The sequence below is a fragment of the Rhinoderma darwinii genome, chromosome 2 (genome assembly GCF_050947455.1).
Source record: "Rhinoderma darwinii isolate aRhiDar2 chromosome 2, aRhiDar2.hap1, whole genome shotgun sequence".
NCBI classification, from domain to species: domain Eukaryota; kingdom Metazoa; phylum Chordata; class Amphibia; order Anura; family Rhinodermatidae; genus Rhinoderma; species Rhinoderma darwinii.
This window is the reverse complement of record NC_134688.1, coordinates 330,767,472-330,784,088: the sequence shown is the minus strand read 5'-3', so window position 1 is coordinate 330,784,088 and position 16,617 is coordinate 330,767,472. Positions and strand designations below refer to the sequence as shown.

The window sequence follows — 16,617 nt, the reverse complement described above, 5'->3', positions numbered from 1 at the left end:
AAAGAGGCATGGACTCGCGGGACAGGGATGTAATATTACCACTTTACAAAGCATTAGTGAGGCCTCATCTAGAATATGCAGTCCAGTTCTGGGCTCCAGTTCATAGAAAGGATGCCCTGGAGTTGGAAAAAATACAAAGAAGAGCAACGAAGCTAATTAGGGGCATGGAGAATTTAAGTTATGAGGAAAGATTGAAAGAATTAAACCTATTTAGCCTTGAAAAAAGACGACTAAGGGGGGACATGATTAACTTATATAAATATATTAATGGCACATACAAAAAATATGGTGAAATCCTGTTCCTTGTAAAACCCCCTCAAAAAACAAGGGGGCACTCCCTCCGTCTGGAGAAAAAAAGGTTCAAGCTGCAGAGGCGACAAGGCTTCTTTACAGTGAGAACTGTGAATCTATGGAATAGTCTACCGCAGGAGCTGGTCACAGCAGGGACAGTAGATGGCTTTAAAAAAAGGGTTAGATAATTTCCTAGAACAAAAAAATATTAGCTCCTATGTGTAGAAATTTTTCCTTCCCTTTTCCCTTCCCTTGGTTGAACTTGATGGACATGTGTCTTTTTTCAGCCGTACTATGTAACTATGTAACTATGTAATAGTTCGGACTTTTACGGACGCAGCGATACCAATTTTTTCTATTTTTTACAAAAATTCGTTTTTTTTTGGAACTTTTAATATTTTTTTGACACAATTTATCTAACTTTCTTTTACACATTCACATAGGGGACTTGAACCAGCGATCACTTGTACAATACAAGTGTATTCTAGTATATTTTAATTTTTACTGGCTTTTGCGAAGTCAGAGGCAGACAGAAGGCAGGCCTTGGGTCCTTCACTAGGCCCCTGGGCTGCCATGACAACCATCGGCACCCCCAGATTGTGTTGCGGGTGGGGACGTTGGACTGTCAGAGGGGGCAGTCTTCCTCTGGTTTTCCCATGAAGGACATTTATGACATATCCACAGTATATGTTAAGGATCTGCCAGGCACAGCTTCTGTACCCACGCCCATAGGTAATCAGTCTGCACCTGCTTCTATGTCTGTGAGACTGACTCCATCTTCCACCACTCAGGATGGCAGGCTTAGGAGCCTATCACAGCCTGGCCAGACGGAGCTAGCTCCCGCCCTCTGTCTATTTATACCTGCCTTTCCTGTTCCTCCTTGCTTGTGATTCTTCTCTGTTGCTTTCCTGGCCCTGCTGCAGCTTCTTGAACCACTTGTCTCTGCTTCGTATTGACCCTGGCTTACGGACTACTCTTCTGCTCTGCCTTTGGTACCTCGTACACTCCTGGTTTGACTCGGCTTGTTCACTACTCTCCTGCTCTACGTTTGGCACCTCGTACTCTCCTGGTTTGACTCGGCTCGTTTACTACTCTTGTTGCTCACGGTGTTGCCGTGGGCAACTGCCCCGTTTCCCTTTGTTCTGTGTTTCCTTGTCTGTTGTCTGTCGTGCACTTATTGAGTGTAGGGACCGTCGCCCAGTTGTACCCCGTCGCCTAGGGCGGGTCGTTGCAAGTAGGCAGGGACTGAGTGGCGGGTAGATTAGGGCTCACTTGTCTGTTTCCCTATCCCTGTCATTACAGTATATGTCATAAATGTCAGATAGATGCGGATCCCACGTCTGGGACCTGCACCTATCTGTAAAATGGGGCCCCCTTAAACCCGTTCTAGCTTTTTGTGCTCACGCTGACTCCCAGCCACTTCCTGATTACATGGTCGGGAGTTGCGGAAACAGCGGAAACTCGCTGAGCTACGTGGTTTCCGTAACTCCCATAGTAGTGACTGGCGTTTACGGAGGCAGCGTAGCATGCGAGCTATGCTGTTTCCGTAACGACTATACAGTTCTATGGAAGTTACAGAAACAGCGCAGCTCAGCGAGTTATGCGGTTTCCGTAACTCCCAGCCATGTAATCAGGAAGTGGCCGGGAGAGCACAAAAAAAATAGAACAAGGTTTAGGGGGCCCCCGTTCTAGAGATCCCACCACTGGGACCCGCATCTATCTGACATATCCTGTGGATATGTCATAAATGTCCTTCATGGGAAAACCCCTATAAATGTTGAGGTCGCTATTGACTGCGGAATTTAACTAGTTATACAGCCAGGAACATCGCGATTGCTGTACCTGGCCATTAGAGCAGTGTGTCAGCTGTAAAACACAGCTGACATCTGCACTGTATCGAGCGGGCTCAGCGCGTGAACCCACTCCAAACATCACGCCCCCCCTGCTCCATGACGTGCCGGCACTTCATGGGTCGGGAAGGGGTTAATTAAGGAATCAGTCAGGGGGGTCTGGCGCAGACGGGTCCCTTGACTGCTGACAATAAGACGCAGGGACTTTTTAGCAAGTTTTATTCTTGCTAAAAACTGCATCTTCTAGTCCGAAAAATAGTGTAATTATTTTTTCCTCACTTAGCATCATGAAAGGGTTATTGTATTTTAGAATTAATTAACCCTTCAATGCAATGTAACAAAAGCTAAAAAAAACTTTCCGAAAGTTCCATTTCAACAAGGGGATAAACGATAAAGGGATTTCCACTCTTGCCTATCTGTCAAAGATCAAGGCCACTGTCAAACTACTAAAGTAAAGTAACCTGGGACCTAAATAAAGTGAATTGATCTAACATAAGATCTGAAAATGATACAATTACATTTGAAGAGATAAGTACAGACCTAGTTGCATGGATATATTGAAGACGTTTAGTTTTTGTCAACAGAAAATTAGTTAGCGCCCGCAAAATTTTTCAATAGATTTTTAAATAATGATTCTTATACTTCTCCTTTAAGCTTGAATACTGCCATTGGATTATAAGAATTACATTCCTAGAGCTCTGCACTGCAAAATAAAACAGTTTCTTCCCACATGAGGAAGTGAAAACATGCATATACAGAACACATATACAGAAAAATACATGATAGAAATGTAGAAACACACAGACAAATGAGGCTGGTGCTTTTCGTTATAAAGCCATCTCGAGATTTCACAGGTGAGTTGTCCAATTTTAAGTTTCAGTATCTAAAACAAAATGATACATACCGGAGGTTAATTAATAGCAATATACCATTAATATATATGGTTACACCATTTATTAAACATCATATTCCGCATTCCCCAGTGCCTGATTTTGTCTTACTGGCAGAATGGACATTTACAGAGAATTTAGTAAACAGTGTGCACATTAACCCCTTCAAGACACAGCCTGTTTTGGCCTTAACCCCTTAGTGTCTAAGCCTGTTTTGGCCTTGTGGACACAGCCGATTTGTGCAAATCTGACATGTGTTACTTTATGTGGTAATAACTCCAGAATGCTTTTGCCTATCCAAGCGATTCTGAGACTGTTTTCTCGTGACATGTTGTACTTTATGATACTGAAAAAATTTGGTCGTTAAATTCAATATTTATTTGTAAAAAACACCAAAATTTAGAGAAAATTTGCAAAAATCTGCATTTTTCTAAATTGTAATGTATCTGCTTGTAAAACAGATCGTAATACCACACAAAATATTAACTAGTTAACATTTCCTATATGTCTACTCTATGTTTGCAGCGTTTTTTTGAACGTCATTTTATTTTTCTAGGACGTTACAAGGCTTAGGACTTCAGCTGCAATTTCTCGCATTTTCAAGAAAATTTCAAAAGGTGTAAAGGATCTGCCAGGCACAGCTTCTGTATCCACGCCCATAGGTAATCAGTCTGCACCTGCTTCTATGTCTGTGAGACTGACTCCATCTTCCACCACTCAGGATGGCAGGCTTAGGAGTGGGAGAGCCTATCACAGCCTGGCCAGACGGAGCTAGCTCCCGCCCTCTGTCTATTCATACCTGCCTTTCCTGTTCTTCCTTTGCTTGTGATTCTTCTCTGTTGGTTTCCTGGCCCTGCTGCAGCTTCTTGAACTACTTGTCCCTGCTTCGTATTGACCCTGGCTTACTGACTACTCTTCTGCTCTGCGTTGGTACCTCGTACACTCCTGGTTTGACTCAGCTTGTTCACTACTCTCCTGCTCTGCGTTTGGCACTTCGTACTCTCCTGGCTTGACTCGGCTCGTTTACTACTCTTGTTGCTCACGGTGTTGCCGTGTGCAACTGCCCCGCTTCCCTTTGTAATGTGTTTCCTTGTCTGGTTGTCTGTCGTGCACTTACTGAGTGTAGGGACCGTCGCCCAGTTGTACCCCGTCGCCTAGGGCGGGTCGTTGCAAGTAGGCAGGGACTGAGTGGCGGGTAGATTAGGGCTCACTTGTCTGTTTCCCTATCCCTGTCATTACAAAAGGCTATTTTTTCAGGGACCAGTTCAGTTCTGAAGTGGCTTTGAGGGCCTTATATATTAGAAAGTCCCCATAAATCACCACATTTTAAAAACTGCACACCTCAAAGTATTCAAAACAGCATTCAGAAATTATTTTAACCCTTTAGGCATTTCACAGGAAATAATGAAAAGTAGAGGTGAAATTGACAAATACATTTTTTTTTTTTTTTACGAAATTCATTTGTAATACAGTTTTTTTCTGTAACACAGAAGGTTTTACGAGAAAACGCAACTCATTACTTATTGCCCAGATTCTGCAGTTTTTAGAAATATCCCACATGTGGCCCTAGTGTGGTAATGGACTGAAACACCGGACTCAGAAGCAAAGGAGCACCTGGTGGATTTTGGGGCCTCTATTTTACTAGAATATATTTTAGGCACCATGTCAGGTCTGAAAAGGTCTTGTGGTGCCAAAACAGTGGAAACCCCCCAAAAGTGACCCCATTTTGGAAACTACACCCCTCAAGGAATTTTTCAAGAGGTATAGTTATCATTTTTAGCCCACAGGTTTTTTGCTACATTTATTGGAACTGGTCTGTGGAAATGCAAATCTATTTTTTTTCTGAAAAAACATACGATGTTTTCGTTTTTACAAGGAATAAAGGAGAAAAAGCACCCCAACATTTGTAAAGCAATGTCTCCCGATTACGGCAATACCCCATATGTGGTAATAAACTGCTGTTTAGACCCACGGCAGGGCTCAGAAGGGAACAAGGGCCATTTGTATTTTGGAGCGCAGATTTTGCTGGAATGGTTTTCAGTGCAATGTCGTGTTTGCAAAGCCCTGGAGGGACCATAACCGTGGAAACTCCCCAAAAGTGACCCCATTTTGGAAACTACACCCCTCAAGGAATTTTTCTAGGGGTATAGGTAGCATTTTGACCCTACACGGTTTTTGCTGAACTTATGGGAATTATGCCGTGAAATTGAAAATCAAATGTAGTTTTAGCTCAGATTTTTTCATTTTTACAATAGATAAAGGAGAAAAAACACCCCAATATTTGTAAAGCAAACTCTTCTGAGTACAGCAATACCCCATATGTGGTAATAAACTGCTGTTTGGACGCATGGCGGAAGTTAGAAAGGACAGAGCGGCATTTGACTTTTGGAGGTCAAGTTTTGCTGGTATGGTTTGCGGCCCAATGTCACATTTGCAAAGCCACTGAGGGGCCAAAATAGTGCAAACCAGGCAAAAGTGACCCGATTTGGGAAACCCCTTCGCCTCCCGGCGGGGCCTAAAAGGCTTCCGTACTAGGAAGCGATTGTTAGGCTACGGTTTCCATAGCAACCATCGGAACACCCACAGGTGCCGATGGTTGTCATTATAAACCGTAGGGTGCGATCTAATCCCATAGATGCAGCGATAGCTGCATCTAAGGGGTTAATCGGCAAGATCGGAGCCTAACTCCGGTCCTGGCCGTTAGAGCACGATGTCAGCTGTGACAAACAGCTGACACCCGCGCCCGTGGCAACCATCGTGGTTGCCGACAGGCTACAAGACACTTCGATGCATCGATCGCGTTGATCGATGCATCTAAGGAGTTAATCGGCCGGATTGGAGCCTAGCTCCGGTCCTGGCCGTTGCAGAGGGGTGTCGGACAGCTGATAACCGGCGGTGATAGCGCTGGCTCAGCTTCTGAGCCAGCGCCATCACATACACCACGTCATGGAGCTGTGATTGGTCAGTCTTATTTGACTGACCAATCACAGTGATCGCCGGCAGGAGACCGCTGTGATTGGTCCCCTGCCGTCTTACTGTACCAATCAACTGTCATAAACAGTTGACGGCACAGTTCTGTCACCTTGTCCTTTGACAGGGTGACAGTTTTTAGCCAGGACGCACGGGTATGTCCCGGCGCCTTAAAACACTGCAATACAGGACGTACCGGTGCGTCCTGGTGCGGTAAGGGGTTAAAGACGAAGCTGATTTTTTCAAATCTGACATGTGTCACTTTATGTGGTAATAACTTTGGAATGCTTTTACCTATCAAAACGATTCTTAGACTGTTTTCTCGTGACATATTGTACTTTAGTGAAAAAATTTGGTCGATAAATTCAATATTTATTTGGGAAAAATACCAAAATTTGGAGAAAATGTGCAAAAATTAACACTTTTCTAAATTTAAATGTATCTGCTTGTAAAACAGATCGTAATACCACACAAAATAGTTACTATTTCACATATCCCATATATCTATTTTATGTTTGCATCGTTTTTTGGAATGTTCTTTTCTTTTTCTAGGACGTTACAAGGGTTAGAACTTTAGCAGCAATTTCTCACATATTCAAGAAAATTTCAAAAGGCAATTTTTTCAGGTACCAGTTCAGTTGTGAAGTGTCTTTGAGGGCCTTATATATTAGAAACCCCCATAAATCACCCCATTTTAAAAATCGCACCCCTCAAAGTATTTAAAACAGCATTAAGAAAGTTTCTTCACTCTTTAGGCGTTTCACAGGAATTAAAGCAAAGTAGAGGTGAAATTTACATATTAATTTTTTTTGCAGAAATGCATATTTAATCCTTTTTTTCTGTAACACAGAGGGTTTTACTAGAGAAACGCAACTCAAAATTTATTGCCCAAATTCTGCAGTTTTTAGAAATACCCTACGTGGCCCTAGTGTGCTAATGGACTGAAGTAAATGCCTCAAAAACAAAGGAGCACCTAGAGGATTTTGGGTCCTTCTTTTTATTAGAATATATTTAAGGCACCATGTCAGGTTTGAAGAGGTCTTGTGGGGCCACAACAGTGGAAACACTCCCAAAAATACACAATTTTTCAAACTACAGCCCTCAACAAATTTATCAAGTGGTATAGTGAGCATTTTGACCCCACAGGTTTTTTGCTGAATTTAGTGGCATGAGGCCGTGAAAATGAAAATATTTTTTTTCCCAATAAAACTTAGAAATGTTACATTTTTACAAGGCATAAAAAGGACAAAAAAAAAATAATTGAAAAGCAATTTCTCCTGATTACAGCAATACCCCATATGTGGTAATAAACTGCTGTTTGGATACACGGCAGAGTTCAGAAGGAAAGGAGCGCCACTTGGAGCTCAAGTTTTGCTGCAATGGTTTTCAGGTGCCATGTCGCATTTGAAAAGCCCCTGTGGGATCAAAACAGTGGAAAACCAATTTTTACAAGTCATAAAGGAGAAAAAGCACCCCAACGTTTGAAAAGCAATTTTCCCCGATTACGGCAATATCCCATAAGTGGTCATAAACTGCTGTTAGAAGGGAAGGAGCACCATTTGGAGTCCAATTTAGTAGGAATGGTTTTCGGGTGCCATGTCACATTTCAAAGCCCCTGCGTGGCCAAAACAGTAGGAGCCCCTCAAAAGTGATTGTATTTGGGAAACTACACACTTAAGGAATCTATCTAGGGGTATAGTGAGCATTTATACCCCACAGGTATTTTGCAGAATTTATTGGAATTAGGCCGTAAAAATGAATAAAGTTGAATTTTTTTCATTTTCACAAGGGATAAAAGGAGAAAAAGCTGCCCAACATTTGTAAAGCAATGTCTCATGACTAAAGCATTACCCCACATGTGGTCATAAACTGCTATTTGTACACACAGCAAGACTCTAAAGGGAAGGAGCGCAATTTGGTTTTTAGAGTGGAGATTTTACAAAATTAGTTTTCTGACACCATGTTGCATTGAGCTAAGGTACCAGTACATTGGAAAGCCCCAAAAAATTACCCCATTTTGGAAACTACATTACTGAAGAAATTCATCTAGAGGTAATGTGAGCATTTTGACCCCGCAAGTGATTTGCAGAAATTAGTGCACAGTGGATGTTGCAGATTGAAAATTGCCATTTTGTCACCGATATGCCACTTCAGTGACCAATATGTTGTGCCTAGCTTGTGCTGGGAGACACACCACATACATTGTTAAGCGGGTTCTCCAGAATAGTGATACCCAATATATGGTCATAAACTGCTGTTTGGGCACACTGTCAGGCTCAGAAGGACCACCATTTAGCTTTTGGAGAATAGATTTTGCTTGGTAGTCGTTTTGTTTGGGGTTTTACTGGTATTTCAACTTATAATGTGGGGGCATATGTAAGCTGTGCGAAGTACATCAGGGTATATGTAAGCTGTGAGGAGTACATCAGGGTATATGTAAGCTGTGAGGAGTACATCAGGGTATATGTAAGCTGTGAGGAGTACATCAGGGTATATGTAAGCTGTGAGGAGTACATCAGGGTATATGTAAGCTGTGCGGAGTACATCTGGGTATATGTAAGCTGTGCAGAGTACATCAGGGTATATGTAAACTGTGCGGAGTACATCAGGGTATATGTAAGCTGTGCGGAGTACATCAGGGTATACAGTTAGGTCCAGAATTATTTGGACAGTGACACAATCTTCATGATTTGGGCTCTGTATGCCACCACATTGGATATGAAATTAAACAACTGAGATGCAATTGAAGTGTAGACTTTCAGGTTTAATTCAAGGGGTTGAACAAAAATATCCTGTGAGACGTTTAGAAATTGCAACCATTTTTCTACACAGAATCCTCATTTCAGCTCAAAAGTAATTGGACAAAGTAACATTACCATAAATAAAATACTGTTTTTTAATACTTTGTAGAGAATCCTTTGCAGTTATTGACGGCCTTGTTACGGCCACGGACCACGACCTTCACTTACCTGCCTCCCGCAGATCCTCCTCGTCCTGTCTGTGTCTTCCTTCCCAGGGAAGCCGGCACATGTGCCCGCTCTGTCCTGTAGTGATCACTAGAGGGCGCGTGAGCTGGTTCCCGGCCTTAAAGGGCCAGCGCGCACATATTTAAATAATTAATTCATTATTCCCTAGTCACCCTGAACTATGTAAAGGGCCCTGCCCTTCTGATCCTTGCTTGAGCATTATTAGTTAATCCCATGTAAGTCTTTGCAAACGGGCCCTTAGTGTCATCCTGTTCCCGTTGTTTCCCATGCCCTGCTACTAGTATCCTGTATTGCTGTGTCCTTGTTCCTGAGCCTGTTAGTGTTTGAGTCGTGTTCTACTGCATCTGCTGTCATCTGCCACGTCCAGTGTCATCTACCACATCCAGTGTCATCCGCCACGTCCGGCGTAACCTGCTGCACCCACCTCCATCCGTGCTAAAGCCTCGGAAACTGTCTGGACTATTTCAGGTACCCTTGTGCTACGAACTTGCATAGACTCTTATATAGACTGTGACTTGTCCAGCTGCCTCCCCACTACGGCGGAGTAGCGTATATCATCTCCCTCCTCGCTGCCCATCTTGAAACAACAAGGACCTGTATCCTCGGACCTAGCCTTGTTCCTGCAGACTTTCCGTGCCGTGTTTGAGGAACCGGGCCGAACATATTCTGCCGCAGCCACTCTGCTAACCCTCAAGAAAGAGGGCTCTACAGTAGGAGAGTATGCTATCTCCTTCCGTAACCTGGAAGCAGAGTTGGCATGGAACAATGAGGCATTGGTGGCAACCTTTTGGCAGGGACTGTCCTCGCACATCAAGGACGAGCTTGCAGCCCGCGACCTTCCTTCTACCTTGGATCCTGTTGGTCACTCTGGTTGACATGAGAATTCGGGAGCGCACTCTGAAAGTTGAACAGGAGAGCCGGTGTCACAGAACAGCACCCTCGGCCCAGAGACCACTATTGCCTTCCCCTAGTGCGCTACCTGAATAACCTATGCAGGTAAACAGGGTCCGTTTGTCCGAACAAGAGAAACAGCGCAGACACTCTTCTGAATTATGTCAGTATGGTGGGCTTAAGGCTCATTTTGTGCGCCAATGCCCACAGAAACCCGGAAACTCCAGCACCTAGGGTTGGTTGGAGAGGCAACTCTAGGTGGGACGTCTCCAACGTCAAAACCTCTTCCAAACCATCGATTCCTGTGGCCATCATCTCTGGAGAGACATCACATTCCTCCTCTGCCTATCTTGACTCCGGAGCATCATAATCTAGTGGATCACTTACATCTACCGACAGTTCTTCTGGAGAGACCTTTGGCTGTTGCTTCTGTGAATGGTCTACCATTGCCCGATCCAACTGTGTTCATCACGGAACAATTGACACAAGTTGAAGCTCTTCACTCTGAACAGATCACCTTCCTTGTATTACCAAAATATATCAACCCTATTCGCTAGGTCTGCCATGGCTTTGCCTACACGCTCCGGTTCTCGGCTGGAGGTCCGAAGAAGTTCTCCAATGGTGTCCCAGATGCCATAGCCTGTCACAAGTTTGACCTGTTTTTCCCCCACTGCCTCAGTCACTCTCCGATCTACCATCTCATTACACTAGTTTTGCGGATGTTTTCAGTAAAAGGGAAGCAGAGACTCTTCCCCCTCATCACATCTACGACTGCCCGGTGGATTTACTCCCGGACGCTTCACCACCAAGAGCATTTACCCTCTTTCCCTGCCAGAGACCCAAGCCATGTCCGCCTACGTTAAGGAGAATTTCGAAAGAGGGTTCATCCGAAAGTCTTCCTCCCTGGCCGGAGTCGGATTCTTCGTGAAAAAGAAGGATGGATCTCTTCGGCCATGTATCGACTACCGGGGTCTGTACCGAATTACTGTTAAAAATAAGGATCCCCTGCCACTCATCTCAGAACTTTTTGACAGAATCCGTGGGGCCAAGGTATTTACAAAACTGGACCTACGCGGGGCATATAACTTGATCTGTATCCGCAGAGGAGACAAATGGAAAACCGCATTTAACACCCGAGACGGCCGTTACGAATACCTTGTTATACCCTTTGGCCTGTGTAACGCTCCAGCTGTGTTCCAGGAATTTGTAAATGACATTTTCCGTGATATGCTGTATGTCTGTGAAGTGGTCTATCTGGACGACATCCTGATTTACTCGCCGGATTTATTAACGCATCGGAGACATGTTCGTAAAGTCCTGTAGGGAGAACCGCCTATACGTAAAAATTGAGAAGTGTGTGTTTGAGAGAAGCTATCTGCCCTTCCTGGGCTATATCGTGTCCAACCATGGCCTCAAGATGGACCCAGAGAAGGTGAGATCCGTCTTGGAGTGGCCACGTGCACAGGGCCTACGGCAATTACAACAATTTCTGGGATTCGCAAACTTCTATCGGCAGGTTATCCCGTACTACTCATCTCTGACTGCCCCAATCTCGGCCCTCACCAAGAAGAGGGCGAATGCCAAGATTTGGACTCCAAAGGAAAAAGCGGCATTTACTAAGCTCAAGAGCACCTTCACCTCAGCATCTGTTCTTCATCACCCTGATGCTTCTCGGCAGTTCCTTCTGGAAGTGGACGCATCTTCCGTTGGTGCTGGAGCACTATTAGGTCAAAAGAACTCCAAGGGCAAGATGGTGGCTTGTGGCTTCTTCTTGAAATTGATCTGTCCGGCAGAACACAACTATTCCATCGGGGATCGGGAGTTGCTGGCCGTCAAGTTGGCATTAGAGGAATGGAGACACTTGCTGGAAGGCGCAGCCGACCCTTTTCTCATTTGTAAGTACGTAAGGTTCTTATGATCCGTATAGTTAGCACAATGACTAAATCCTCAAGCCAGGTGGTCGTTGTTCTTTGCTAGATTTCAATTCCTGCTTCACTTCCGTCCTGCTGATAAGAATGTGAAGGCTGATGCCCTGTCTCGATCGTTTGAGATTAATGACTCTGTAGAGATTGCTCAATATATTATAGACCCGTCTAGGATTATTGTCGCTAGCCCGTTGCAAATTAGAGACATTCCTCCTGGAAAGACTTTTGTCCGCCTTACGGACAGGAGGAGAATTCTCCACTGGGGGGGGACGACTAAACTGGCGGGGCACTCTGGTGTTCGAAAGACTCAGAACTTCATTGCCCGTCAGTATTGGTGGCCCACGCTGCCTAAGGATGTTGTGGACTATGTCTCTACTTGTACGAACTCTGCCTCGAACAAGTCTTCCCGCTCCAAACCTGCTGGTCTGCTCCTTCCCCTGCCCGTTCCTGATGCCCCTTGGCAGCATATAGCTATGGACTTTATACCCTGACTTTCCCCTATCGGCTGAATGTACTATAATCTGGGTAGTAGTGGATCGTTTCTCCAAGATGGCACATTTTATTCCACTGACTGGCCTCCCATCTGCTCCTCGCTTGGCAAGCCTGTTCATTTCGAACATCTGCCGGCTACATGGACTCCCTCTACATACTGTCTCGGAGCGGGGTGTATAGTTTACATCCAAGTTCTGGAGAGCCCTGTGCAACTTGCTGGACGTTAAACTTGACTTCTCTTCTGCCTATCACCCGCAGCCAAATGGTCAAGTGGAGAGGACCAACCAAATTTTAGAAAATTATCTTCGCCACTTTGTTTCCGCCCAACATGGCAATTGGGGGCAACTCCTGACTTGGGCGGAATTTTCATACAACAACCACACAAGTGAGTCTACCACCTCGACTCCCTTCTACATTGTGTACAGCCAGCATCCTAGAGTTCCTCTTCCTATGCCAGCCATGACTCAAGTACCGGCAGCTAACTCTTCATTTGGCACTTTTGTTCACATCTGGCAGAAAACTAAGGCTGCAATTCTCGAAGAAGTGGACCGCATGAAAAAGCATGCCAATAAAAGAAGAAAAATTCCCCCTCAATTCTCTCCTGGAGTCAAGGTCTGGCTGTCCTCGAGAGACATTCGACTCAAGATGCCTTCTCACAAGTTCACTCCTAGGTTCCTCGGTCCTTTCAAGGTCCTACAGTGGATCAACCCAGTATACTATAAACTCCGGTTGCCCCCTACTCTGAAGATTTCCAACTCGTTCCATGTGTCCCCCCTTAAACCCGTGGTCCTAAACCGCTACAGTAAAGCTCCTAGGTCTGCAGTTGCTCCCAGTGGTTCGTCTGAGGTATTCGAGGTGAAGGAGATTCTGGACCGCAAGAGGGTAGGAGGAAGGACTTTCTATTTGGTGGACTGGAGGGGGTTTGGTCCTGAGGAGAGATCCTGGGAGCCAGAGGAGAACCTCAATGCTCCTGCCCTCATTAAAAGATTCCTCTCTCGCTCTGGTCCCAAGAAAAAGGGGCGTAAGGGGGGGGTACTGTTACGGCCGGAGTCACGGACCGTGACCTTCACTTACCTGCCTCCTGCAGATCCTCCTCGTCCTGTCGGCGTCTTCCTCCAGAGAGACGTCGACACATGCGCCTGCTCTGCCCCATTGTGATCACTAGGGGGCGGGAGCGAGCTGGTTCCCAGCCTTAAAGGGCCAGTGCGCACATATGTAAATAATTATTTATTCCGTGATCACCCTGAACTATAAAAAGGGCCCTGCCCTTCTGATCCTTGCCTTGTTAGTTAATTCCATGTAAGTCTTTGCAAATGGGCCCTTAGTGTTATCATGTTCTGGTTGTTTGCCGTGCCCTGCTACCTGTATCCCGTGCTGTGTCCTTGTTCCTGAGTCTGTTAGTGTTTGAGTCGTGTCCTACTGCACCTGCTGTCATCTGCCACGTCCAGTGTCATCCGCCACGTCTGGCGTAACCTGTTGCACCCACCTCCATCCGTGCTAAAACCTCGGCCACTGTCTGGACTATTTCAGATACTCTTGTGCTACGAACTTGCATAGACTCTTGCATAGACTATGACTTGGCCAGCTGCCTCTCCACTATGGCGGAGCGGCCTAGTTGGTCCACATACCCTGTGATTGTGACATGCCTGAAGTCTGGAACCCATTGACATCACCAAACACTGGGTTTCCTCCTTTGTGATGCTTTCCCAATCCTTTACTGCAGCGGTCTTCAGTTGTTGCTTGTTTGTGGGTCTTTCTGCCTTAAGTTTTGTCTTAAGCAAGTGAAATGCATGCTCGATCTGGCGGAGATCTGTTGATTGACTTGGCCATTGCAGAATATTCCACTACTTTGCCTTAAAAAAAACTCCTGGGTTGCTTTCGCAGTATGTTTTGGGTCATTGTCCATCTGTACTGTGAAGCGACGTCCAATCAACCTTGCTGCATTTGGTTGAAACTGAGCAGAAAGTATATCCCTGAACACTTCAAAATTCATCCGGCTGCTTCTGGCACATCATCAATAAACACTAGTGATCCAGTGCCTTTGGCAGCCATGCATGCCCATGCCATCACACTGTCTCCATCGTGTTTTACAGAGGTAGTGGTGTGCTTTGGATCATGAGCCATTCCAAGCCTTCTCCATACATTCTTCTTCCCATCATTCTGGTACAGGTTGATCTTAGTTTCATCTGCCCCAGAACTGGGCTGGCTTCTTGTTGTTTGGCAAAGTCTAATCTGGCCTTTCTATTTTTGAAGCTGATTAATGGTTTGCACCTTGTGGTGAATTCTCTGTATTTGATCTCATGGAGTCTTCTCTTTATGGTCGACTTAGATACTGATACACCTACTCCCAGGGGAGTGTTCTTCACTTGGGTAGATGTTGTGAAGGGGTTTTTCCTAACCATGGAAAGGATTCTGCGATCATCCACCACTGTTGTCTTCCGTGGACGTCCAGGCCTTTATTAAAGTGTAACTAAACTCTCAGAAAACTTCGGACATGTCATAGTAACATGTCAAAAGAGACCCCCACAAATGATAAAACGAAGCGGTAGAAGCGCTCGGGTGAGTGCTGAGCCACTTCGTTCTGATTGGCTTCTGTCCTCATCAGTTGGTCCACCAGAGGAGCCTATGCAGGTAGACCGGGTCAAATTGTCTACCCATTTCAGGACTTTGTCTGTATTGTGGCCTCGGAGGCCATATTGTGCGTTTGTGCCCACAGAAGCCAAAAAGACCCCGGTGTCTAGGATTGGTTGGAGAGGCAACCCTAGGTGGAATGGCAATAAATAAAAAATTATCTTCCAAACTGACCATTCCTGTGACCATACCGTCCGGCGGGAAGACGCACGGGGTCTCTGCCTATCTGGACTCAGGATCCGCGGTAAACTTCACCCAGTAAGACCTAGTGGATCATCTACAGTTGACCACTGTTCCTCTGGAGCAGTCTTTGGCTGTAGCCTCGGTGAATGGTCTTCCTCTGCCCGTTCAAATTGTGTCTGAGACCAAGCCACTGAAGCTCCAAGTTGGAGTCCTTCATACTGAACTAATTACCCTCCTTGTCCTGCCTAAAGCGTAAATCCGGTTCTACTGGGCCTGCCTTGGCTCCGGTTCCATGCTCCAGTCCTAGATTGGAATTCCGGAGAAGTTCTCCAATAGGGACCCAAATGTTCCCACCGCTGCATGTTACAGATCCACCCCCTCCAGCCTCCTCTGCCTCAGTCATTAACGGGATTACCTACTCATTTTTCCAAATTTGCAGACGTCTCCAGTAAAAAGGAGGCTGAGATGCTTCTTCCACACCGGTCTTACGACTGTCCAACTGAACGGATTCCAAATGCTTCTCCCCCGTGGATGGGTATATCCTCTCTCCTTGCCAGAGACTCAATCCATGTTGGCCTATATCAAGGAAAATCTGGAGAGGGATTTCATACGAAAGTCTTCCTCCCCGGGGCCGGGATTTTCTTAGTTAAGAAGAAAGACGGATCTCTTCGGCCCTGCATTGACTACCGTGGTCTCAACCAGATCACGGTCAAGAACAAATACCCGTTGCCACAAATATCCGTATCGTTTGACTGTATATGAGGAGCCGGGATTTTCTCGAAACTAGACTTGCGTGGGGCTTACAATTTGATTCGAATCCGTCAAGGTGACAAGTGGAAGACGGCATTCAAAACTCGAGACGGGCACTACGAATACCTGGTGATGCCCTTCGGTCTATGTAACGCTCCCGCGGTCTTCCAGGAATTTGCCAATGATATCTTCCGAGATCTCCTCTATGTCTGTGTTGTGGTCTATCTTGATGATATTTTGATTTTCTCTCTAGATCCGACGACTCATCGGAGGCATGTCCGTCAAGTTCTACTACAATTAAGGGAGAATCGTCTGTATGCCAAACTGGAGAAGTGCATTTTTGGAAAAAATTCTCTGCCCTTTCTGGGCTACATCATCTCGGATCAAGGTCTCAAGATGGACCCTGAGAAAGTAAGGTCCGTCCTGGAATGGCCACATCCTCAGGGCCTGCAGTCTATACAGCGTTTTTTGGGATTCACCAACTTCTACCGGCAGTTTATCCCAAACTTCTCATCACTGACGTCTCACATCTCTATCCTTACCAAGAAGGGAGGGAACGCCAAGATGTAGACTCCAGAGGCAGAATTTGCATTTAATAGCCTCAAGAGTGCCTTTACCTCAGCCTCAATCCTCCATCATCCTGACGTCTCTCGACAGTTCTCGTTGGAGGTGGACGCTTCCTCTGTTGGTGCAGGTGCACTTCTGTTCCAGAGAAGCTTCAAAGGCAGTGGTGTGTGGCTATTACTTAAGACTTTTT

General features: G+C 45.5%; 1 protein-coding gene across 2 annotated transcripts in view; it reads right to left on the bottom strand.

The window, feature by feature from the left end:
- Nucleotides 1–275: 275 nt before the first annotated feature.
- Nucleotides 276–16,617, bottom strand: part of AHCYL1 (adenosylhomocysteinase like 1) — an 89,899-nt gene continuing 73,557 nt past the window's right edge. For both annotated transcript variants that reach the window (XM_075853661.1, XM_075853663.1), the window contains exon 17: nucleotides 276–3,024. In XM_075853661.1, the coding sequence (XP_075709776.1) occupies nucleotides 3,018–3,024 (7 nt within the window). In that variant the 3' untranslated portion in view covers nucleotides 276–3,017. The remainder of the gene's footprint in view (nucleotides 3,025–16,617) is intronic.